The sequence below is a fragment of the Cicer arietinum genome, chromosome 2 (genome assembly GCF_000331145.2).
Source record: "Cicer arietinum cultivar CDC Frontier isolate Library 1 chromosome 2, Cicar.CDCFrontier_v2.0, whole genome shotgun sequence".
In the NCBI taxonomy this organism is placed as follows: domain Eukaryota; kingdom Viridiplantae; phylum Streptophyta; class Magnoliopsida; order Fabales; family Fabaceae; genus Cicer; species Cicer arietinum.
In genome coordinates this window covers 6,685,485-6,711,947 of record NC_021161.2, presented here as the reverse complement: position 1 = coordinate 6,711,947, position 26,463 = coordinate 6,685,485, and the positions used below count along the sequence as shown (strand labels likewise).

The 26,463-nt window shown below is 33.2% G+C and overlaps 3 protein-coding genes across 6 annotated transcripts in view; 2 read left to right on the top strand and 1 right to left on the bottom strand.

Moving 5' to 3' along the window:
- Positions 1 to 5,077, top strand: part of LOC101497247 (uncharacterized aarF domain-containing protein kinase At1g71810, chloroplastic) — a 29,241-nt gene extending 24,164 nt beyond the window's left edge. For 2 of the 3 annotated variants that reach the window (XM_027331837.2, XM_027331836.2), the window contains 5 exons: positions 2,035 to 2,139; positions 2,232 to 2,273; positions 3,642 to 3,821; positions 4,441 to 4,560; positions 4,696 to 5,077. In XM_027331837.2, coding sequence (XP_027187638.1) covers positions 2,035 to 2,139; positions 2,232 to 2,273; positions 3,642 to 3,821; positions 4,441 to 4,560; positions 4,696 to 4,800 — 552 coding nt within the window. In that variant the 3' untranslated portion in view covers positions 4,801 to 5,077. The remainder of the gene's footprint in view (positions 1 to 2,034; positions 2,140 to 2,231; positions 2,274 to 3,641; positions 3,822 to 4,440; positions 4,561 to 4,695) is intronic. The other variant, XM_004489844.4, reaches the window with a different exon arrangement.
- A 7,772-nt stretch (positions 5,078 to 12,849) lies between these two features.
- On the top strand, positions 12,850 to 14,755 carry LOC101496920 (uncharacterized oxidoreductase At4g09670-like). Its single transcript, XM_004489843.4, has 2 exons — positions 12,850 to 13,590; positions 13,943 to 14,755. The coding sequence occupies exons 1-2, from the start codon at positions 13,126 to 13,128 to the stop codon at positions 14,561 to 14,563; spliced, it is 1,086 nt and encodes a 361-aa protein (XP_004489900.1). The 5' UTR covers positions 12,850 to 13,125; the 3' UTR covers positions 14,564 to 14,755.
- A 1,251-nt stretch (positions 14,756 to 16,006) lies between these two features.
- LOC101496598 (uncharacterized) lies at positions 16,007 to 20,138 on the bottom strand. 2 transcript variants are annotated; one of them, XM_073365011.1, is made up of 5 exons: positions 19,640 to 20,138; positions 17,338 to 17,566; positions 16,623 to 16,747; positions 16,387 to 16,476; positions 16,007 to 16,249 (listed from the first exon to the last, which is right to left on the bottom strand). In XM_073365011.1, exons 1-4 carry the CDS (start codon positions 19,871 to 19,873, stop codon positions 16,393 to 16,395), a joined length of 672 nt encoding a protein of 223 aa, XP_073221112.1. In that variant the 5' UTR covers positions 19,874 to 20,138; the 3' UTR covers positions 16,007 to 16,249; positions 16,387 to 16,392. The 2 variants fall into 2 exon arrangements, with proteins under 2 accessions (XP_073221112.1, XP_004489899.1); XM_004489842.4 differs by having other exon boundaries at positions 16,007 to 16,476.
- Between the last annotated feature and the right edge of the window lie 6,325 nt (positions 20,139 to 26,463).

Genomic DNA, 26,463 nt, shown 5'->3' with positions numbered 1-26,463 from the left:
TCTCACTTGCCTCAAATCTTGATTGGCCTCTCAATCAAATGGATGTGAAAAATGTTTTCCTAAATGGTGATCTTGAAGAGGAAGTTTACATGGAGATTCCCCTAGGTTTTGAGACCTCTACCAATACAAATAAAGTTTGCAAATTCAAGAAATCTTTGTATGGATTGAAACAATCACCTAGAGCTTGGTTTGACAGAATTACAAAGGTGGTAAGGAAGTTTGGATACATTCAATGTTAGACATATCATACAATGTTTCTCAAACAATCACCGTTAGGGAAGAAGGCTATTCTTATTGTATATGTTGATGATATTGTTCTAACACGAGATCATGATGAAGAAATAAAGAGATTAAAGATTCTCCTAGCCAAAGAATTTGAGATCAAAGACTCGGGAAATCTCAAATGTTTCCTTGGGGTGGAGGTTGCTCGATCTAAGAAAGGTATTTCAGTTTCTCAACGAAAATATGTCCTAGGTCTCCTAAAAGCGACAAATATGCTTGGATGTAAACCATCTGAAACTCCTACGGATGCTACTATGAAGCTAGGGACTCTAGACAATAGTGCACTTGTTGATAAAGGAAGATATCAAAGGTTAGTTGAAAAACTCATTTATTTATCTCATATTAGACCAGACATTAGTTTTGTAGTAAGCCCATTCCTGAACTGTCCCACAGAAGAACATATGGAAGCAATATACAAAATTATTAGATATTTGAAAATGACACCAGACCAAAGATTATTTTACAAACAGAGAAATTGAAATACTCACCAATGCTTATTGGATAGGCTCTGTGACTGACCGACACTCAACATCAGGCTATTGTACCTTTGTTTGGGGAAACTTAGTCACTTAGCGAAGTAAAAAGCAACTTGTTGTGTCTCGTAGTTCAGTAGAAGCCGAATTTAGAGCTTTATCTCAAGGTATTTGTGAGGGAATATGGTTGAAAAGGGTGCTTCATGAAATTGGAGTCCTAAATTCAATTCCCATAAAGGTGTTGTGTGATAATCAGTCTACCATCAACATTGCTAAGAGTCCTGTTAATCAAGGCAGGATGAAACATGTTGAGATTGATCGTCATTTTATCAAAGAAAATATTGAAAATGGGAATATATCACTCTAGTATACCCCTACAAGCCAACAAACTGTTGACATTCTCACCACAGCAGTGCTAAGGAAAACATTTGAGAATCTTACATCCAAGCTAGGATTGCTAAACATCTATAACCTAGCTTGAGGGGGAGTGTGGATATCTGCCACTTTAATATAGTTGATTAAACATTATTTGTTTCCTCATTAGTTTATTTCCTTTTCTATTTATTCCAGTTTATAAGGAGTTATTGTATTAATTGTATTTCTTTTTTGATGAGGATGGTTGAGTGCCTACCTCCTCTATATATCCTTCCCTGTAACCCTATTGTTTAATATATGAGAATAGAACATCTCTATTCTCTGATTTACTACAGGGTGTAAGCTTGTTTCATGGGTATTTCCATAGTTTTTGCGAAGATCTCTCAATTTTGTGCGTTATTGTTAAACTGAACTTGACTTATTTGAAGAGATTTAATCGATTAATTTATCAAAATATGTTATAAATAGCGTATTTTGTAATTTTGTGTAATATTTGTATTTGGCCCATTGACTAGGCCTATTAGGTTTGATGTAGTCTATATAAACGTGTTGGTGCTTGTACTCTTTTTCAACTTTGAAATATATCAGAGTTATTTTCTACAACGTAAATTGAATTCTCATCCGCCAGCTGGATTTCCATCTATTCACTGGTATCTAAACAAAATACTTGGTTGATGTCGTGGGTATTTTCTAGAAATCTGCTAAAAAAATATGCCAATTGTAGAATGACCTTTCTTTGTTCAACAAGCAATTTTAGGGAGATATTCAGTTCAAAGCATCGTTGAAATTCTTTAATATTTCTTGTGCAATATGGCATGAGTTAGCCTTTTTTATTTCCTTCCTAGTAAATCCTGTTTCTTGCTGAGTTTCTTCAAAATCATGTCCTAATAAGGTTTCATGACAGTCTCTCCGTGCCAAAACAGATAAGTCTTTAGTAAAACAACCTTCTGAAGGCGCAGATTCGAAAATGGTTATGAAGGAAATGCTTTCTTTTACTTTAACAGGAAAGGTACATATTGTCTTCCATTACCAATTTACATTCTATTTTGCAAATGCATTTAACTTTCCTTCCTAACATGCCTACCGTGATAATCTTTGCAGGGTGAATTTGTGAGGACAATAATTGTTAAAGAATTTGCCAAGGTATGTGTTTTCATAATTGTTCATTGATTACTAAAATTACAACAGCAGTGAGGAATATGAAAAATGAAATTTTGGATGTTTATTATAGATTGATAGGCTATATTTAATTGTTGCTGTTGTTATTTCCTTTATAGTTCCTAACTCTTGCATCACATAACTTTTCATAGATACATAATACTTTACTAAAAGTGTTCATTTCATGGTTGTTCTTAGCACATGTTCATTACACATGTATTATTTTTCAATAGTAGGATTTCATTGACATGTCGATCCATGATAAAATTTAGTTACACGTTGACTTTATTTTTCATCATTCTCATATTTCTCTGCAATTGCTTTGCTTTCAGTCTGTATGAGTATTGTCAAACTTTCCCAAAAGCTCAAGCTTCTAGGTGAAGGCACATAAATAATTTTTCATTATATTTCTAATATGACCCCTTACACAAGTGCTCTTTGGGTTGAAATGTGGACAATGCATATTAGTCCCTGTGCGTAAATTCAATCGTTTATTAGAAGAGTGGGGCCACAAAGTATTGAACACCAAACCACTGGTCATAAAGGCTCTAATACCTTGTCATGAACCAATAATGCCAATAGCTTAAGTTGTTAAATAAAAATACGTGAACAATGCCAATATTGATCTAATATATATAGTTGTTAGCTTATAAAAAAAAAATTGTATTTCTAACATGACCCCTTACACAAGAGATGATTGGACTTGAACTGTAGACAATGTATAACTCCACCTATCATGTGCTGAAATTCGGTTTTTTTATTAGAAGAATGGGGAAGCAAGGACCAAACTTTACCACTGCTCATAGAGGTCCTGATACCTTGTCATGAACATCTATGCCAACAACATAAGTTATTAGATAAAGACATGTGAATGATTTTAATCATATTGCTAACATGTATCTTGTCTAAATTATTGAAAGCAAACAATATAAATGACCTTATGAAATGAGGTTTAAGTTTCTTTGGTAAGGTATGGATGGATTCAGTTTTCAACAAGCACTTCAGGAAAAACAAAGTTGAAATGATCTTTTTTAATAAGTACAGTTTCTCACATAACCAAAAATCAGCTTCTGCACTTCAATATTTTCTATAAGTTAAGAAGAAAATATTTATCCCAGTTGAGAAGATCCTATAAACTAGAAGCTAATCCATGTTGAGTCTTTGTCATGTTTCTGCCTCCTCATGCATTCTAGGCTGCTGTAGACTATTTGTTTAATCTTTATTTTTTTATTTTTACAGGATATTAGTTTAATCATTTTAATTTCACTAGCGTCTTCATTCTTCATTTCTTATTACTCTTCATTTCTTATTACCCCCTCCGTGTGTAAAAATTTGCTTTCAATCCAAATGTAGGGTTTAGATGCACTTGGGATAGCTACCTTGGAAAAAGCTGCTGCAAGAGTTCCTTTCAGCTCTTTCTTTTTTCCGTCTATAATGACCGAAGAAGATATGGTCAACCTAAGGACCTTCCAACGCCTTATGCTATTACTTTCAGGGACCAGAAGAAAAGAAGACCTCAATACAGTAAGATTGGTATTTTACAAAAAATAACTATATCTATGCATTTTTCGTATCATTATGAATTTTTCGTTTTTAGGGCCGCTATAAGTCTTAACCTGATGTTTGAATCGGGAACTTCAGTATGTTTCTTACATGATTACGACGCCCGTGAAAGCCAACTGACCTTCATACATTATACTGAAGCCAAAAACTATGTACCCAAAACAATGGAAAAAGCCAAAAAATGATTCAAATTTAAATTTTAAACACACTCTTCCGCTTTATTAATAATTTTAAACACACTTCTAAAGCTTCTAGGAAAATTACTGTAAAAAATTTAGGGAACTCTGTATTTTATTGATGAATAAGTGAGTTCCAACTTCCAACAACTACTTTGCAGAAATATCTGGAAGTCAATATCTATAGCAATGTTGTGTAACATAGAGGTACTAGGGGCTTTGCAAAACCCGGTTGAATTATGTTTTTGAGTAGCGGCCAAATAGTGGAAGCTACAGTGAAGCTTCTCTAAAACCCTGAATATGCCCTCAAATTATAATCATATGAAATCCTGCTGGTACAAAAACAAAGAAACAACTTGTAAAATATTCTATACTAAATGTCCTACATTGTTTTCTCTGTCAATGTCATATAGGGAAACAAAAAGGATGGTTCTGACCAGAATCAAATTCTTGACACGGGGGAGCTGTCGGTAGTTTTAAATCAAATTGATTCCATTCAAGAGATTCTTCCTCTTCTTTCTATCATTCCTGAGGTAATCTAAACATTTGCGTATTATTTAAGATATGTAACCACCTACCCATTTTCACTAACACAGACAAGTTCCAAGTCATATTTCACATCCTGATATTCTTTAGTCCTGCTGATGCACTATATATGTAAATTTCAGCTCCCACCAGAGTCCCAGCAGCAATTACTTCAATTGCCAGCTAACTTGGTTCGACAGTTAATATCCCGTGCTGCCGCGAGAACAATTAGGAGGGTGTTTTTGTGATACAGAAGCAGCTGAAATGTTTTTGTGCTTTTTACTAAGGTGATAGAAGAACATTGAAGGACATAGCCTATGCCACAGTGATTTATTCAGCTAGAAACTATGTGCCTTCAATTTCATCTTTTCTTATTTAATTTGTGTGTAAGTATTTCTAATTTTCCATATCAGCTTTGTTTCTTTTCAACAAATTAAATACATTGTAAAAAATATATTAGATTCATAATTTTCCAACAACTGTTTTTTAGACATGTTAAACAATGCTCTAGGGCACTTATTACCATTTGTCTTCAACAACTCTTTACCTCTATTTTTAATCTCTCTCTCTCAATAGTAGTAGTAGTATAATAATAGTAGCTGTGGGGGCAGAGCATCCAAGAGGCATGGCATTAGCTTCAGTGAGCATATGAAGGACAGTTGAAAAAAATACGTGAATTTATTACTTTTATATCATACCCACGACAAGGGGACGTGACTTTTGTTGTATATTTGTAGTTTCTTGAGTTTTGTTGTTGCTTCTTTGAGATGAGATTTGCGTAGTTGGTCGAATTTCATTCGATCCAAAGGGGAAGAACAATGATCAAGTTTATTCGGATATGCAAAATCTTTATATTTTTAATAACCTTTCTCTTTGTTTGTGATGTATCTTGACACTCCATCTCAAACTTCTGAATTGACGATCAACCATACGAACAATAACTTTTAGAACATTTTTTATTTTTGTTAAGAATATAATATTAATTAATTAATAACTTATGTATAATCAGAAAAATAAAATCAATAAAAAAAGTTTAGCGAGATCAAGAAATTGTATATTAAAAGAAATCGTGAAAGAAAATTAAATGTGTTACAATGAAAGAAAATCATTACAATAATGCTACCAACATCCCTCAAATTGCTACTCACACCCCTCAAAATTAGAAAAAAATGAAAGTAAATGCCTTTATATCAATGTTACAAATTTATTAACTCATATTCATCACCATTCAACCCATCTTATAACTCACATAAAAAAATTACAATACCTTACTAACCATAACTCATAATCATTAAAAATTTACATCACTCACTCATAACCTACAATACATCAGTTTGATCATCACATCGTAGTTAAATCTACATAAAAAGGTATGTTTGTTGGTATGTATTTGAGTTCGTATTTTTTTCTCTAAATCTGGAGATTTAACATGAACTCAGTTCACGTATGTTCTGGTGTTACGTGAACACTGAATTCACGTATGGTTTAAAAAAATTAAAATTTCAGAAACTACACAATCTGAATTAACGTAAACGTACGTGAACTCAGATTGTGTAATCAATGGAGTTTGACAAATCAACCCTCAATATGTACGCAATCTAAATTCCCGTAAACGTACGTGAACTCATATTGCGTAATCAATAGAGTTTGAAAAGTGAGTCTAGTACGTGAACTTCAATTTAAGTATGTTTACGTGAACTTAGTTCACGTAAGTTTACATGAATTCAGATTGCGTAACGATATGTGAACTCAGTTCACGTAAACATACGTAAATTGAAGTTCACGTACATGTTAAACAAAAAATTAAAAATTTTGTTTTCCTTTGTTCTGGATGCAGATAAATGGACCAAGGGGGAGACAACAATAATGAAATGTATGAAGGTTTGGAACTTGATTTTGAGGATATGGATGACGGTTTGGAACGTGATTTCAATGAAATGTATGATGATTTGGATGCAATGAATGACGCTATGAACAAGGGAGGTGAAGCTGTTGTGATTAATTTGACTGATGTGTTTAGCACCGGCATGATGTTTGATACGCGAGATGATTTATTAAAATGGGCTAGAAATGTTGGAAGGGAAAATGGAATTGTCGTTGTTATTTTTAGATCCGAAACTGCGACAACACGACCAAGAACAAAGACAAAATTAATTATTGGTTGTGAAAGAAGCGGTAAATATAGACCTTGGAAGAATCCTAAACCTACGAGGAGTACATGGAGTAGAAAATGTGAATGTCCATTTAGACTGAGAGGGACACCATCAAATGTTCATGAGGGATTATATCTGCATGTAATATGTGGTGTTCATAACCACGAATTGGCCAAAAAATTGACAGGTCATGCTTTCTTAGGCCGATTGTCTCTGGAAGAGAAAGTTGTAATTGGTGATATGACGAAAAATATGATCAAACCAAGAAACATATTGATGACAATAAAGGATCATAATGTTACAAGTTTGACGACAATAAAACAAATTTACAATGCACGTCAAGCATATCGTTCATCACTTAGAGGTAATAGAACATAAATGCAACATCTTTTGACATTGATGGAACGCGACAAATACGTCTATCGATATAGGAAGGTATAGAGTTCAAATGAGTTGAGGGATATCTTTTGGACTCATCCAGACGCTATCACTCTTGTAAATAATTTTCACATAATATTGATTTTGGACAGCACATACAAGACATGTAGGTATCGAATGCCATTATTTGAAATTATTGGTGTTACATCTACTGAAATGACATTTTATGTGAGATTTACGTATCTACAGTCTGAGCGTGCTGATAATTTTACATGGGCACTACAAATGTTGAAAGAACAGATTACAGGTGGTGAAGTTGAAGTAATTGTTACTGATAGAGATCTTGCTTTGATGAACACAGTTGAATATGTTTTTTCAAAGGCAGTCAATTTATTATGCTTGTTTCATGTATGCAAAAATGTCAAAGCGAAGTGCAAGATGTTTGTTTTTCCAAAAGAGAAGTAGGTGCAAATAATGGAGGCATGGGAGACTCTTGTTTACAGTTATGATGAGACTCAATACTACATGAATTTGGCTAACTTTGAAGGAATTTGTAGTAGCTCTTCTATCTTTAATGATTATGTACATGACCAATGGTTAATTCCTCACAAAGAAAGATTTGTTGGGGCGTGGACAAATAAAGTTATGCATTTTGGGAACACTACAACACAAAGGGTTGAGTCGGCGCACTAGAGTACGAAACGAATATTACAAGATAGCATTGGTGATATATGCAGTGTTTGGGAAACCATCAATAGCATAATTGTATTACAACACAATGAGATAATAACATCATTTCCAAAAATATTCCAAAAGTACGCAAAATATATCATATTCGAAAAGTAATACCAAAATATTACATATCTAAAAGTTCCAAAATATTACATATCCAAAAGTACCAAAATATTCAAAAAGTAATACCAAAAGTACCAAAATATTACATATCTAAAAGTACCCAAACATTACATATCCATTTCAAAAGTACCATGTTCTAAAGTATTATAAATAAATTTTAAGTCCCTCTATTTTCTCTACGATATGGTACTATGTTCGTTCAATCTCTACCACCACCCATCTAACTTCGCAACATCAAAATTAACTCATTAATGAGTGACATGCCATCAGGTAATATCAGATTCCGACCAATAAACTCTCCAACAATGTGTATTGCTCGACGATGCAATAAAAAATAAAGTAAACATTAATAGTAAAAATAATATAAGTATCAATAGTTTAAATAATATAAGTATCAATAGTTAAAATAAATTAAATATGAATAGTTAATATACCGTTATCTCAACTGTGTCATCTGCGGGATCGCCACCATAAGCTGCATGAGTGGCATCATCATCTGCATGATCAGTAGGTTCTACATCAACTTCATGGACTGGTTCTCTACGAATGATGTATGGATGAGAAAATCTGCGAAACCAGTCCATGTAATCATTCGAGCAGACTACATGTCCCTGCACAATTGCGCCAGCATCCACTACATGCACAACATATTGCGTAAACATAATGTCCATTTCATCTGGTATGGTTGTCTGACCCACTACCTCTAACGGTGAACCAGAAATGGTTTGGACATGACCGTATTGCTGCAATACTCTGTCTAGCAGATGAGCATACATCTTCGGACCCCAACGTATCCACCCTCGAAATAAAGATACATCTTCAAAAGGTTGCTTCAGTCGATGCTCCTCATATGGTGTCCAACAGATCTCATCAACGTCAATTTCATCAAGAGCTTTCCTAAATGGAAGAACCAAACCCTTATCCCTTTTAGGCTTCCATTTAAGTGCTCGAGGATAGTCTTCAACATAATTAGGAGAAAGTCTACAACAATCTCTACATAATGTAGGAAAATGCTCATAGACCCATGTCTGCACATATATAATAACATATCAATAGTTTAGAATCATTAATAATAGAAATTATAAACACAATAAACAATCATACAATTTATCTGTAAAAGTGTTAGATACCTTGAAACAGTTCTGGTTTGATGTATGCTGGCTTCTCGAAGATTATCATATAGGTAAGCAAGAGCAGCTGCACCCCATGCATATCCCCGCAAGAATTAAGGTCTCGAAAGCACTCAAGATAAGCAACACTAACTGCATAGACCCTTTTATCGCTGAAGAGTGTGCAACCGACCAAAAACAACATAAATGATCTCGCAACCATCTGCCAATGCTTCTCACGACAACGCTGATGTTATACATCAAGTAACCAACTATACCTAATGGTGGTTGTCCGCGTAACATTAAATTCAGCATAAGCAACATCGTGACTAACTCCAAGAAGCTCAACCAATATATTTGCACCTTCATCCTTGTTAAATACACTAACACTGAAGAATGCACCGGTAATGAGAATATTCAACAGAGATGACACATCGTCCAAAGTAATCTTCTTTTCTCCAATAGGCAGATGAAAACTATTGGTGTCACGATGCCACCTCTCTACGGATGCAGAAATGATCCATTTGTCGATCATTTCGTAGCTGCATTTTAATAATGAATACAATCCCGAGCTTTTAACCAGTTTCTCAACCTCTTCGTGTTCAATAACAACTTCTTTTGATTTTTTCTCATTGCTAAACACCCTTAATTCTCCGCGATCCTGAAATTAATTAAGTGAAAAAATATAAGTTAAAAATAAATGTTAAAAAATATAATTTAACTTAATTTGATTGAGAAAATTACCATGTCATCCCATAGTAGAGTCGCCACATGATCGCCGAATGTCCTAAGAACAGAACTATCAACCGGACCACCAGGATATCCACCATCCTATGGAGGTTCATCCATATCAGCTGGTTAGGCTTCGGGTTGGGATTCTTCTTATTGCCGTTGTACACGTCGTTGTTGTTCCCTTGCAAAAGCAGTTGGCCTAACACGGTGACCATCCGCATTAGAAGTGCCCTTGTTAAGTATAACACAATCATCTCTATCAATAAACATAGTGCGCACCATATCTGCAAAACAAAAATCATTAAAAAAATGTAAACAATATGTCTATGTGAACTCAGTTCACGTACGTAAACTTAATCCCAAGAACTTACGAGAACTTAATTCACGAGCACGTACGTGAAGTGAATTTACGTGAACTCAGTTCACGTACGCAAACTCATTTTCAAAAACGCAGAAACGTACGTGAACTGAGTTCACGTACGTGAATTAGTTTTTAAAACCCAACAACGTACGTGAACTGAGTTCATGTAATGTGTACGTCAACTAAATTTACGTTCATTTACGTGATCTAAGTTCACGTACGTTGTTGGATTTTAAAAAGTAATTCACGTACGTGAACTCAGTTCACGTACGTTTCTGCGTTTTTGAAAATGAGTTTGCGTACGTGAACTGAGTTCACGTACGTTTCTAGGTTTAGGGCAGTGAAAGTTTTCTTCATTCTCAAAAATGGAAACTCTTTTCCTTCAATTTTCAGTTATTACATTCATAAACAAATAAAACAAAACAACATAACATAAACAAACACAACAAAAACAAAGGTTGATTATAACTTACTTGATTGACAGCAATGATGATGTTTGATGATTGATGAACTTGGTTGATGATGATTGATGATGGATGAAGATGGTTGATGAATATGATGATTGACAATGAAGATGAACAATGTATTGAAAAGGAACAAGATGAGTTATGAAGAAGTTAAATAAAGAAGATGAGTTGTGAAAAAGATGAGAAGATGAGTTATGAAAAAAATGAGAAGATGAGTTATGAAAAAGATGAGAAGATGAGTTATGAAGAAAATGAAATAAAGGGAAGGGTAATTTGGGCATTTTATTTTTTTTAATATTTGAGGGGTGTGGGTAGTAATTTAGGGGGTGTTGGTAAGATGACCAAATAAGGTATGTTTATTTACATTGTGGTTAAAGTGACCAAATAAGGTATGTTTATTGTTCTGTTTTTGAGTTCATAATTTTTTTTAACATCTGGGTATTTTACGTGAACTGAATTCATGTACGTTGTAATATTACGTGAATTGAATTCACGTATATTGTAAAATTGTAAAAATCACAGGTAGTACGTGATTTAAGATTGCGTAATTAATGGAGTTTGAGACTTATTGGTGTACGTGGACTGAGTTCACGTAAACATACTTGAACTGAGTTCACGTAAACATACTTGAACTGAGTTCACGTACATTGTAAAATTGTAAAAATCTCGTGTTGTACGTGAACTTAGTTCCCGTAAACGTACTTGAACTGAGTTCACATAGACATCTTTCTAACATAGTCTAAAAAAAAAAAAAATTCAAAAGTGATAAATATGAAATAAGCAAACATATACCTTCTTCATAGATTAGCTTCCAACTCTGATTTTTTTAAGTTATTTTTAGTTTTTATATTGATCAATTAAATGTTTTTTTCCTTAAATTCTAAATGTGAGACACTCTAAATTATTTTTATTCAATTTTAATTCTTTAAATTACAAATATTAAATATTTTATTCTCTTAAATTATATTTTAATTCTTTTTAATAGTATATAACCTTATAACTTAAACAAGTAAGTAGTCTTGGTTGTACAAGATCTCATGTGAATTTCATCTCTCATATGCATGTGTTAATTAGTCTCCATCTAACCCTCTTAAATACCAGTTGTGGCGAAGATTATGAGAAGCTTGCTGGCAATATCTTTACGGGGATTTCAAGAAAATAATAAATATCTGACGCTGGTAGAGATTTCGAGAAGCTTTAAAAAAATATCTAGTAAAGATTTATGGAAAATAGAACACATTTTATAATGTATATGCCGAGATTTGACTAATCGAGTAATGGTAAGAAAAATAAGATATGTGGTTATTTAATTCGATTCTCATACCACCAGTTTGGTAAATGAATTGTTTATAAAAATTTTTTTACGTAAATATTGATAAAAATATTGAAAGTCCGATATTTCTTTTTTTAAAAAACATGAATTCGAAAATAAATTAAATAAAAAGTTAAAAAAAAAATCCAATTAAGAATAAGAAATTCATTACTCGAATCAATCCAATTGCATAAACTGTTAATATCTACTAATCGAACAAAGATTGATCGAAATTGAGTTTGAATGCACTCAGATCACTTGATGCTCAACCCTAACATGAAGTGGTATCATGATTGAAAGTAAATTTCCACAAAAGCATGTTGATCGGATTAAATATTCATCAAGAATGGTTAAATTCGACAACAAATGTGTTAAATTAAAGGGTCAATGTAGTTTTGTTTGTGTATTTGTGGCTCCTAATTGGGGCAGACCCTGAAAAAAGAGGAGTCGTGAGAATCAATGATTAGAAAAATAAGGAGTATACTGTCTCCGTGGAAGAGTAAAAATCTATCAATAAAAAGTCTTGTATTTTTGTTGTGTTCTATATATGCTATTGCATTACCAATATATTATTATCTTTCATTCTTCAACGTTTCATCAAGTATTATCTCGACACTCGAATTTTTATTTAATTTCTTTTAGTGGGGATGGAGTATAATAATTCATTTACAAAGGTAATCCACAGTACAATTCACTTTTAGAATGTTTTTCTATCAAAACTCTAAAACTGAGATTTTAAATTAAGAAAAAGAGACAACTGGCTAACAAATAATTAATAATATTCTTTTTCATTCATTAGTTATTATAAGACGACATTACACATTTATAGATTACTACTCTAAATCAATCCTAACCATCCGTGTAAAATAATCTAAACGACCACAAGAACATTATACAAAACATAAGAATACTAATAATTTAATTAATTATAATCTCTCTATTCATATGAAAAAAAGACTGCATTAACATTAAATATGTTATGACGTACCTTTGTATCTGCAATACTCGTATCGTATCGATGTGTTTTAGTTTTGCAGTTAAGTTGTATTTATTTATTTCTAAATTAATTTTAAACTATTTGAAGAGAATAATAATATATTATCCATTTTATATTATACACCGATTTATCTCTTGTGACCACGAACTTCTTCAAACTACAAAACTTTAATCTCTTCATTCCTTTCCATTCAAAAACTCGACACGAAAATGTCACAAACACGAAAAATCCGTTTCGGCGTAATCGGCTGCGCCGACATAGCTCGAAAAGTTTCACGCGCCATCTCACTCTCTCCGAACGCGTCACTCTACGCCATCGGAAGCCGCTCCCTCGAAAAGGCACAAACCTTCGCAAAAACTAACGGCTTCCCTGATGGCGCCAAAGTGTACGGCTCGTACGAAGCCGTTCTGGACGACGAAAACGTTGACGCCGTTTATGTTCCGCTTCCAACTAGCTTGCACGTGCGGTGGGCGGTTATGGCTGCTCGGAAAGGTAAACACGTGCTGTTGGAGAAGCCTGTTGCTCTTAATGCTGTTGAGTTTGAAGAGATTACGGAAGCGTGTGAATCCAGTGGAGTGCAATTCATGGATGGTACTATGTGGATTCATCATCCTAGAACCGCTTCTATGTTCGAATTTCTATCTGATGCGCACCGTTTTGGTCATCTTAAATCGGTATGTGAACACAAAATTAACTAAATCATAATACTGTTTATTAGACTTTTGAGTATTAACTATTAGTTAGATCTAAAATTAAGAGCCAAAAAATAGTTAGTGTACAAGTCTAAGTGAGATAACTATTTTTTATTATTTGTATTTTTGATATATTTCCTGTTAATGTATTTTTATATTTAGAGTTTGATTATTGCAGTGTGTATATATTTCAATCAAAATCTTAAACATAAAATTTGTATTTATATAAAGTGTTCATCAACTGTTATGAACTTATGATTCTGTATTATACTCTACTCAGATCCTTTGCATACATGTTCTACACTAATACATGGTTTGATTTTGAGTTACACAGATTCACACCTGTTTTACATTTGCTGCTGATCCCAATTTTCTTGAGAACGACATTCGTGTGAAGCCGGATCTGGATGCTCTTGGCTCTCTTGGTGATGCAGGATGGTATTGTGTTAGGGCAATTCTGTTGGCTGCTAACTATGAATTACCGAAAACAGTACAAGCAACACGCGAGCCGGTGCTTAATAAAGCTGGAGTGTTATTATCTTGTGGAGCTTCTTTATACTGGGAAGATGGAAAAGTAGCAACATTATATTGCTCTTTTTTGTCAAACCTAACAATGGATATAACTGCTGTTGGGACAAAAGGAACACTTCATGTTCATGATTTCATCATCCCTTATGATGAAAAGAAAGCATCATTTTATGCAGCTTCAGAATCAAGCTTTGATGATCTTGTAACTAAGTGGGCTTCTGAGCCAAACAAACATGTAATAGAAAACAATCTCCCTCAGGAAGTGCTTATGGTAAGCGAATTTTCTCGTTTGGTGGCGGAAATCAAATTCAACAACTCGAAACCTGAGAAGAAATGGCCGACGATTAGTAGGAAAACACAACTTATAGTGGATGCTGTGAAGGCTTCAATTGATAGGGGTTTTGAGCCTGTTCAGATTCAGGAATGAAGGTTTGTTGTCTAATCTGAATACAACCTTGTGAACTTGGAACTTTGTTCTGTTGTTGCATCGCGAAAAGTAGTTACATTACTGGTATGTACTTTTTAAGCAATTTGTTGATGTTGTGTATGCGGTGGAAGCATGCAAGGTTTGTAGACTTTGTAAAGACAGAAATAAACATTTTATGTCTTTCAACTTCAAGGAGGGTGATGAACTGATGATGCATGAATGGAGATAGTTCTAAGTTCTTGCAACTTCATTGCTAGTTTCATTAAGTGATGACATAATTTGTCACTGTGGAAAGTTATATTTTGCTGTGAAATCTGATTGAAAGAGACAAATGATTCAAAATGGTTTACCATGGTTTTAATAAGAATAAATCAATTTAGAAGTGTAATATATTTGTTTAGGAGAACAAAAAAGATAGCCAGTTTAATTTACAAATTATTTCCAAAATTCAAACCAAATTGCTGAAGATTATATTGTTTTTGTAACTTTTTTTAAAAATGTTAGGGACTTTGGAGTGGTCATAACTTCTCTTGTCTCAACAAAGGTCTGCTATTGACCAAACAATCTATTATATTTCTTATTTCTTTATCTTTTCATGCTCTTTTTCACAAAAAATTATGACATAGATCAGTTTTGAGTTTCGATTTTATTTACAACTTTTAATATCCTTTATGTTGTTGAATTTAAAATTCAGATGAGAGGCAACACATACGACGGTTAATAATAGAGTAAAGAATTTTATATTCAATCAAAACTTGATCTTATAAAAAGTAATTGAAAAATTGATCCATCTAACACAATTTTAAAAGCACCTACTACACAAAGCAAATGGGAAACTTTGTAAAAGTGTTTTCTGTTTTTATTTTTTAAAATGTGTATTTATTTTATTTTGACAAGAGATTCTTGAAGTAAATCATTATTATAAAAAATAAATGAAATATTAATTAATAAAAATACATTTTGAAAAATAATAAAAATAGTTTTTTGATATTTTTATTGTGGACAAATTTTAAAAAAATGTGGACAAATTTTAAAATGTGGACAAATTTTAAAATGTGGACAAATTTTAAAATGTGGACAAATTTTAAAAAAATGAAAATAAAAAGTATTTACATACAGTAAATGACCCCTGACATCAAAGTTAATTGACATTCGCAACCTCAAGGAAATTGTATCAATCCAATGACATAACATTATCTCTCAACCGTTAAATTAAACTAATAGTTGAAATTAGACTGCATCAAGCTGCAGCACCATAGAGGACGGACAAGGACCTCAAAAACTTATATGCAAGAGACCACCTTAAAGATAGGGAAATTATTACCTGAATGGTTAAAAGTTAAAACTAGTCTCAATACAGTATCTGAGTGACAAACATAAAGTCTGAGTAAAGAGTGTAAATATAACATGACTTTAATACTGTTTTGCTATGCAATTATCAAGGAAAAAAATCATTTCAACAAAATACATTCACTTCAGATTAAAAAGGGAAACTACATAAACAAAGTACCAGCTATATACATAAAAAATATTGAATACCAAATTGATACAAAATTTATAAACTTACATATACCACGACTTGAGTATTCTAGTCTCATATTTTTTTGACGAAATGACAAACACTATCTAGGACCTACACACACAGCTACAAGATCTTGGGTTCGAACCCAGATGATGATATCCAACCTGACAATATTGCAATTTGCTAGCTGAGTTAGACTTTACGGACTTCTTGTCACATATCTTTGCAGCCAGATAAGGCCTATTATACTAAGCAATGAAAGATTTATTGAGAACACTTAAATACTTATATATATACAAACCAAGCGCTACGCATCGGTCAAGTTCGTTCGGTTTGCCATGTAAGTTAAATAAATGGTCCACACATATGCGCAGGAACTATTCATCAATGGCTGCAACGATTATAAAAGAGAATGATACATTAGCTAAAAAGCCAGAAGGCAGAAAGTAACTGCTGTGTTGAAGATACGAATTAAAATTTAAGTTATTTCAGAAAATTAAGTTCATACAAAGACATTTCATCCAAATGTATATATACCTGTAAATGGACTGGAATGAATTTGAATAACACAAAATCACATGCAGGCCAAAACAGGGCGCCAGCTAATAATGTTGGAAGTAGATCTCGCTTCAGCCTGGTAATAATTTCAGGCCCACTTTCACCTGATTTTGGCATCAAAAACAAATTCAGAATAACCAATAACCTTCAGGCAAAAACACAAATAAAATAAAACGAATCACCAAATGACCTTGCTTCTTTTGCGAAAAATGAGTGAAAAAATTGTCATGTATGCTTGTCCAACAAATAATTAAGACTCAAATATGTTTTAAGTATAGCATTTAATGTTTAAAAGTGACTAGTTTTAGTCTCTATTGTTGGTTTTACTAAGTGATACACATTGTCAGTGCCATGAGTATGTGAATGGCATTCACCAGTTTTAGTACATTTACTTAACACAACATTTGATTTTTTAATACACAGCCATTCAAAAGAAAGAAGAGTTTGAAATCCTACAAGTTCTATTTGTTGGTCTTCTTCCTTGTGAGAATTAAATTTGTGTCTCGAATGAGATATAGAGGTACAGATGAAACACATAAGGAAACCTGATTTTGCACAATCTTAAACAACTGATTTTACAGATTATATGGGAGTGAAAAACAAAGATCAATTGAAAATTGTTTTTGTGAACTATCGTATAAACTCATGGGATTGAAGAATTAAGAAAAGACGGCATTCAAAATATGAAAATTACCTTGTACAGCACCATTATAGGAGAAGAAAACAGTATTGATGGTAGGTCCATACACAACTTGCCCCATTAAAATTTTCTTCAAGGTTGTTGGCACATCTCTCTTAGGTAATATCTTGGACAGAAAATTAAACCACATATGTTGTGATGGCCCTAACATTAGCAAACCATATATTGCCATGCGAGATGTTCTTTTTAAATCGTACGAAGCAGAAGATGGTAATGTAATCATCTAACATGAATAAATATACAGGTTAGTGAAGACACAGACCAAAATAATAATCAAAATAATGATAACTTTTTTTAAATCCAGCAACTTCAATCCTACGATAAAAACAGACATACGGTTCTGTGAAATCAAATTTATTGAAGGATATGGTAAGCAAAAAGCTATTTCAGTCATTCTACAAATTATAATAGTAGCTGCCAGCTGAGAAATGTGAAATCACAATACTAACAGCAAACTGAATTAGGAGAAGATGAACTGATGTTTAATGATGCGATGCCGACCAGTTCAATCATACATATAAGTCTGGATGTCAAATGTTTAGCCAAGGCTGGTGAACTTTTTAGATTGAAGTAACCTTTCAGAAGACTAAATCAATATCTTGTGATAACAAAATGAATTAGAGAATTTTACAATATAGAAAATCCTTTGAACTCAAAGCTATTTCATATTTGTTTAAACATTTTCTTAACGGATGCAAACATAGTATGAGCTTGTTTAGATAAACTTCTCAAACAGCACTTATGGAAAAAGAAATTTTAAAAGAAGTCTGCAGTAACTTTAGGTTCAACAAACTACTTCTCTAATAGCATGTTAGGAGCCCAATAATTGGATTTCAAGGATTTAGAGGAAGAACACTAATATTTAAAATGATACACAAAAGCGGATACACTCCTACAATGGTTTACACGGCTCAATTTCTAAAGTTTCTAAAAGATCCTTTCAAAGGTGGTGGAAGCATCTATTTAAAGACTTCCAATACATTAGGATAGGGATTAGGTCTAAGGTAAACTCCTATTTCATATTTGTTTAAACATTTTCTTAACGGATGCAAACATAAACACCAAAACATTTAACAGAAACACCAAAACATTTACACCTATACAACTACTAACAACCTAGGAACACAACAATTAACAAACTCCTAATTATCCCGATTTCTATACCCTAACATAGCATCAACTAGTATTAGGTGAAAGATTTAAAGTACAGAATATTTTGTTAGAGAACACCTCTGGCTCAATATGACCTAGAGGTATGAATGTAGAATATACTCCAGAGGTAATATGAAGCGCCTATCCTCTCACAAGTTCTATTTTGTTTTCCTAACCCCATCCCTTTAACCAACTAACTAACTAAAATTAACTAACTAACTATAATTACCTATCATTCTCCTATAAGTTGAAATTAGTTTCCGCATCTCAACTTTTTCAAAAAGTAGTTGCATATGCTACAGTTATCATTGGTCTACTTTAATCTCCATCTCAAACCTATGTCTTCCTAGTCACAGAAGCAACTCTAATTATTGCACAAAAGAATTCTAGATATTTAAAATCTAAGATATCTTCTAAGATACTCTGAAATATTTAAGATACAATATACATACAATGAGATATTTTCTAGATATAGACATAACCAACTATGTACACTTTTTTGAACGGCCGTAGACATGACCAAACTATACACACTTTAATGATAAGCAAGTTTTCAATTTCGTTTTGTAACTACAACGGCCATCATAAATAATATTACTGAGAGTAAACACTCAAATTGCTCCCGAACAAAAAACACCAATATTTATTTGGTTCCTAAATACAAATTTGATTCTTGAATCTCAAATGTGAGTCAATTTGATCCATCATTTTTAAAAACACTTTAGTGTCTAACACATTAGAGACAAACTTGACCAACATTTTATATTCTTAAGGATCAATGTCACTAACAAAAAAAATAGTTTCAAAATGAATATCATTTTCGCTTTCCACATAATTTTAATTATTTTTTTTTCTCCAATTTTATCATTCAATTATTACTATGTGCACTACTTCCCAACCAACAGTTAATAAGAATAATATTTGTTAAAATAACTTTTCTCTTTTTCTAATATGCAAAAATCTTAAAGACACTTATTTTGAAAGTGAGAGAGTAATATTTTTCATTTCTCAGAGACCAAAAGCTGTTTTTTTTTTCCCTATATTTTTTATTGCGCTATGTATATTATTTGTGTAATACGAGAGTGTTAGATTACGAAAGGAAAAGTGGTAGTTACACCCCCTAAGCAAGAGTTATTGTTGTTACCTGTGAAGTGAAATCAGAAGCGGTGAAAATAACGGAGGAAGTTATAGCCTTTGTAATAACCGGGTAAGCTTGAAGCTTACACAAATACCAACCAACAAATCCAAATTTTTTAGAAGAAGAAGAAGAGAAAGAACGTGTTTTATTGATTGGGTAATAACGTCGAACATGTGGGGGGCAATTTCGGAATGTGGTAGAGAGTCCGAGGAATAAACGTTTCGCCATGTAATTGCTCATTGTGGCATATAATGTGTGAAAGGAAAGTGTTGGATTCGTGGAGAGACAACCTACGGTGAGGTAATGGCGGTTGTTCCGGTGTCGTGATTGCTACGTGGCGCACCTCTGCATGAGATCTATGTATTCTGCATCTCAATAGTTGCTTAATTAATCAAATCTATATAGAGGAGGATCTATGCATTATTTGAAGAAAAGAGCGAGTGATTTGGATGGATTATTGTGCTGTAAATAAGCGCTTCTTAGGATTAAATTTTTTGATACAAAGGGTTAATTTATTTATTATTGAAATAATAATTTAATTTTTTTTGGGTGATAATATATTATTTAATATGGGTACAATACAGCATAATCAAAATTTAAATATGCCTATTAGACCAACAAAAATTACAACCAGTCAATTTCATTCACTTTTGAATATGCACGACAAAATGACTATTGAATTTGTAATTATTGTAATTTATAATTTGTAATTATTAGAAAGTGTAAAATTGATATCTTTTTGTTAATGGTAAATTGATGATAAACTGCTAATGGATGATTATTTGAAATTATTGAAAATGATAGGAATAAATTATTCCTCTTTTGGATGATATGTTTTTAATTTAACCAAAAGTAAAAGAAGATGATGAACAAATCATGTCTTTTAATGTTTAATTGATAATATTTATTTTCATATAGGGAGATTGTATTCATAAATTTAATGAATTTTTTAACTCTTGATTATTTTTAAGAAAATATAGGAACAAAATCACATACTCAATGTCAATTTCATGTACTTTTTTTAATAGGTGAATTTCATGTTATATAGAATTAGGAAATCAATGTCTATGAAAAGATTATTATGTTTTTTTTTTTTTTTTTTTTTTTTATAATCTGAAGTGAATAAGGCATGTTTATATATCTATATTAACCATTATTTAGTTAAAAAAATAATTAATATAGTTAAATTTTGATATTTACCATTCTACTGAAAATAATAATATCATCAAAAATTAGGAAAACAATTTTTTTGAAAAAATTTTTTTTTTTTTTTTTTTTTTTTTTTTTTTATAATCTGAAGTGAATAAGGCATGTTTATATATCTATATTAACCATTATTTAGTTAAAAAAATAATTAATATAGTTAAATTTTGATATTTACCATTCTACTGAAAATAATAATATCATCACATAATTTTTATAAGAAATATTCCATTAAATTGTTAAATATACAAAAAAAAAAAAATTGTAGTGTTAGAGTTGTCAATATAATAATATGTAGGATATGATACAAAAACAATATAATAAACAAACTTTAATTTTGATATTCATCAAAATTATCTCTAAAAAAAGGGTAGTTTGTTGTGGTTGCTTTCAATTTTCTTTCGAAATACTTATTTGCATACACTCTCAGCTGCAAAATTAGGTTTCAAAAGAGACTTTATAATCTACTTATATAGATAAATTATAAGACTTCTTTAAGAAACTAAAAAGTGCAACCACAACATGAATATTGGATATCTATTTTATAACAACATACGTGAGGAATAAAGTTGCCACTAGTTTGAAATAGGTATGGTATGAAATTATCTTTTTAAAAGCCTAACATTTTCGGTTTTTTCTTTCATTTAATAAAATTGTAATGTTTCAATATATATACATTAGCTTGTCAACTTCATCAATGTGATATAGTAGAATCTCTTAAGTTTTGTTGTACTTGTTCACTTGGATTGAAAGCACACTCGACAATAAATCTTGTTATTTCCTAAGGTACTGTAAATGGTTTAATGAGAATTAATTGTTTGATTAAAAATTAATTAGATATTTTATTTTTGTTTTGATTTATTTTAGATTCTTATAGCTGATTTAGTGATAACATTTAATATAGAATTATTGTGAGAGCATAATCACTCAGAGGTTTGCAAGTGAAAGAAATTATTGTTGGAAAAACTCTAATAACGTTGTGCTCAACAATCCATGTCAATTACATGATGAATAGCCAAAGGCGGAAGCGTACCTGTGGGAATTGCCATTAATGAAATCCTGCGATGATGATGATAGAACCAATGGGTTGGGTGATCTTCCTCAGCAAAACACCCTGAAGAACTTGCTCTCTTGATGGGGATAGAGAGAACCAGAGAGTTTTCTCCTTTAGGGTTTGTGAGACTGAACAGTCTTATTGTATTTGCCTTGGGGACCATAACCCCTATATATAACTATTATTAGTTATATCCCAAATTGCAGTATTTCCAATTCAGCCCCTCATTAAATTAGAAACTGCCTGATATCTACACTATTAATTTTCATAACTATTATGCTCTTTAGCCATAAACTATTATATATTATTTGACCCCTAGTTTATTGGCTAATTATATAATGACCCTAACACACTTTATTAATTAATTACATATGTGACCCATAAATCTTACAATCTCCCACTGGTCACACATGTATCCTTAGGAGTGTGTTAGACTTTATGACGTAAAAAATGTCATTATAATTACCTTGAGTATAATCCAAATTGTCCCGTCCATTAATCATATCAGCACATGGAACCAAAGAGGCTTTCGTCATAATAAGCATAACTAAACCCATCAATGATCACCCGTACTGACACAACTAAATGACATAGACCCATTATGAAAAGTGTAGCATGAAAATTACATGAAGTTGGTCAATGCATGTCAATTTTCAACTGGTCCTACTTTATCGAATGAGATCATACCATAACTTAAATGTACAAAGTAACCAAAAACTGAATACTTTAAACTTTATTTCTGATCAGAAAGTCCAAATACAATGTATTTGTACTTTACAATTAAACATAGAACATGAATTACATAATGGACGAAACTCCCACTAAAATCAAGATTCCTCAAACTGTAGCACACCCATGTGAGCAGTATGCTCATGAAAGACCTTGGGTGGTAGACCTTTAGTGAGTGGATCCGCAATCATGGAGTTTGTCCTTAAGTGTTCTATGGATATCTGTCCACTTTGTACCTTCTCTTTAACAACTAGGAACTTAATGTCAATGTGCTTTGACTTGGTTGAGCTCCTATTATTGTTAGAATACAGGACTGCTGATCTATTGTCACAATACAACTTGAGTGGTCTTTCAATCCCTTCAACTATTTGCAGCCCCGTGACAAAATTTCTCAGCCAAATGCCCTGGTCAGATGCCTCATGAATTGCTACGAATTCTGCTGCCATGGTTGATGAAGCAGTAAGACCTTGCTTGGCACTACGCCAAGAAACTGCTCCACCAGCTAACAGAAAGACATAGCCTGAAGTTGATCTTAAGCTGTCTTGGCATCCCGCAAAATCCGAGTCAGAGTACCCAGTGATCTCTAACTGGTCTGACCTCCTATATGTGAGCATGTAGTTTCTTGTTCTCTTCAAATATCTCATGACCCTCTTGGCTGCTTTCCAATGGTCAAGACCTGGATTGCTTAAATATCTGCCTAAAATCCCTACTATGAACGCTATGTCTGGACGCGTACATACTTGGGCATACATAAGACTCCCTACAGCTGAAGCATAAGGGATCTTTTGCATTTCTTGAATTTCCAAACTTCCCTTAGGGCACTGTTTGAGACTAAACTTGTCTCCCTTAGCAACTGGGGTGTCCCCTGGTTTGCAATCCTGTAACCCAAACCTTTTGAGAACCTTATCGATATAGCTCTTTTGTGACAATCCAAGAATACCTCGAGATCTGTCTCGGTGTATCTGAATTCCTAATACAAAAGAGGCGTCACCAAGATCTTTCATCTCAAAATGCTTTGATAGAAATTTCTTAGTTTCGTGCAACATGCCTATATCGTTAGTGGCAAGCAGTATGTCATCAACATACAAGACCAGGAAAATATGTCTGCTCCCACTGAACTTATGATACACACAATCATCAACTGTATTCATCTCAAAACCAAATGAGAGAATTACTTGATGAAATTTATGGTACCATTGACGAGAAGCTTGTTTTAGCCCATAAATGGATTTTCTTAGTTTGCACACCATATTCTTTGGGTCTCCCAACACAAAGTTTTCTGGCTGCACCATATAGATCGTCTCATCAATGTCGCCATTGAGAAAAGCTGTTTTTACATCCATTTGATGAAGCTCCAAATTAAAGTGAGCAACAAGAGCCATGATTATTCTTAAAGAGTCCTTCGATGAAACCGGAGAGAAAGTCTCTTTATAATCAATCCCTTCCTTTTGAGTATAACCCTTAGCTACAAGACGTGCCTTATATCTCTCCACATTACCATTGGAATCCCGCTTGGTTTTAAAAATCCATTTGCAACCAATGGGTTTCTTTCCTTCAGGTAATGGGATAAGTTCCCAAACTGAATTGTCTTGCATAGACTTGTACTCCTCATTCATTGCTTCGATCCACTTATCTGAACGAGAATCTTGCATGGCTTGATGAAAGTTGACTGGGTCGTCTTCCGTCATGCCAACATTTTCCTCTACCTCATTGATAAATACTACATAATCATCCGAAATAGCATTTTTCCTTTCTCTAGTGGATCTCCGCAATGGAGCTGGCTCTTGAGGCACTTGTTCTTGAGGATCTTGAATTTGATCTGGATTTTGTTCTTCCTGAACAACCAGATCATCTTGAGTTTGTTCAATAATGGGAAAGTCAATTGGTGGAAGAATCAGTTCTGGAATTGTTACCGATTCTTCCTCAAAGACAAAATCTTTAACCTTAATCTTCCCCCCAAACTCAATATCCTCAAAGAACGTTGCCGTTCCCGTCTCAAAAATTGTTCTCAAATTAGGATCATAAAATTTATAGCCCCTTGATTTTTCTGAGTACCCTATAAAATAGCTGCTAATTGTTCGGGGTTCAAATTTCTTTTCATTCGGCCTATAAGGCCTTGCCTCAGCTGGACATCCCCAAACATGAAGGTGCTTCAGACTAGGCTTACGCCCAATCCAAAGCTCATAAGGTGTTTTAGCCGCTGCCTTAGTTGGTACTCTATTAAGAATGTATGCTGCTGTTTTTAATGCCTCTCCCCAGAGTGACTCTGGCAAGGTGGAATGACAAATCATACTCCTTACCATATCCTTAAGAGTCCTGTTTCGTCTTTCAGCTACACCATTCATGCTGGGTGACCCCGGCATAGTGTATTGTGGGACGATTCCACATTCCTCTAGGTATTTGGCAAATGGTCCCGGACGTTGTTCACCTGAACCGTCATATCTGCCGTAGTATTCACCACCACGATCAGATTTGACCTTTTTAATTCTTTTATTAAGTTGATTCTCAACTTCTGCCTTAAAGGATTTGAACACGTCTATTGATTGGGACTTTTCGTGAATTAGGTAAAGGTAGGCATATCTAGAATAATCGTCTATGAATGATATAAAATATTGTTGACCATTCCAAGAAGGAGTTGGAAATGGCCCACAGATGTCCGTATGTATCAATTCTAAGACGTCTGTAGCTCTATATGCGCCTAATTTCTTATCTTTAGTCTGTTTTCCTTTAATGCATGCTACACAAACGTTAAAGTCTGTGAAGTCAATGGAATCTAAAATTCCATCTGACACAAGTCGTTCAACTCTATTTTTAGAGATGTGACCTAGACGCTTGTGCCAAAGCACCCCTGAATTGAAATTGTCAATTTTCCGCTTAGTACCACGTGATTCCACATTCAAGGTTTCATTATAGTTAGCCACAGTTTCCAACAAATAAAGATTATCATAACCAGAAAGTAAACCGGTTCCAACAACATTCGAATTTAAAGACAAAGTAAATTCTTTATTCCCGAATGAACAATAATATCCTGATTTGTCCAAATAAGAAATAGAGATCAAATTCCGTCTAAATGACGGTACAACAAAAGTGTCTTTTAAATCCAAATAATGACCGGAACTTAATAATAATCTAAATTTTCCTATGGCTTCAACTTCTACCTTCTTCCCATCTCCTACATAGATCCATCTTTCAGTATCACTAGGCTTTCGGAAGTTCAGGCAACCCTGCATTGAAACACTGATGTTAGTAGTTGCACCAGAGTCTAACCACCAAGTGTTTCTAGGTACTGAAGCTAAATTAACCTCAGAACAGACCAAAGACAGAATCATACCTTTCTTAACACGCCAAGCGTGATATTTGGCACAATCCTTCTTCACGTGTCCAGAACTCCTGCAGAAGAAGCAGTTGTTATCCTTAGTCTGCTTCTTTTGTTCTGGACCCTTAGCAGCAGCTTTGTTCTTGGGCTCCTCAATTCTTTTCCTTTTGCCCTTGTCTTTAGAGATGCTAGTAAAGTGAGCACTTTCAGTCCTATCTTGCTTCAGCCTGTCCTCTTCTTGCACACATAATGAAATGAGCTCATTAAGAGTCCATTTCTCCTTTTGACAATTATAAGTCACCTTAAACTGACTGAATTGCGAAGGAAGAGACAGCAATACTAAATGAATGAGTAAGTCATCTGACAACTCAAGCTTTAGACCTTTAAGCTTAGAAGCAATGTTGGACATCATCATAATGTGCTCTCTTATATTTCCCTTGCCTTGATACTTCATGGAAATTAAATTCTGAAGCAAAGAACTTGTTTCAGCCTTATCACTTTTTACAAAGCGTTTTTCCATCTCAACAA

Excerpts from the sequence above, each read along its gene's own strand:
- LOC101496920 (XM_004489843.4), top strand. The coding sequence starts at position 13,126 with ATGTCACAAACACGAAAAATCCGTTTCGGCGTAATCGGCTGCGCCGAC. Across the intron at positions 13,591-13,942 it reads GTTTTGGTCATCTTAAATCG|ATTCACACCTGTTTTACATT; the intron begins GTATGTGAACAC and ends TGAGTTACACAG.
- LOC101496598 (XM_004489842.4), bottom strand. The coding sequence starts at position 19,873 with ATGAGCAATTACATGGCGAAACGTTTATTCCTCGGACTCTCTACCACA. Across the intron at positions 17,567-19,639 it reads CTTCTGATTTCACTTCACAG|ATGATTACATTACCATCTTC; the intron begins GTAACAACAATA and ends TATTCATGTTAG. Across the intron at positions 16,748-17,337 it reads CTATAATGGTGCTGTACAAG|GTGAAAGTGGGCCTGAAATT; the intron begins GTAATTTTCATA and ends TGCCAAAATCAG.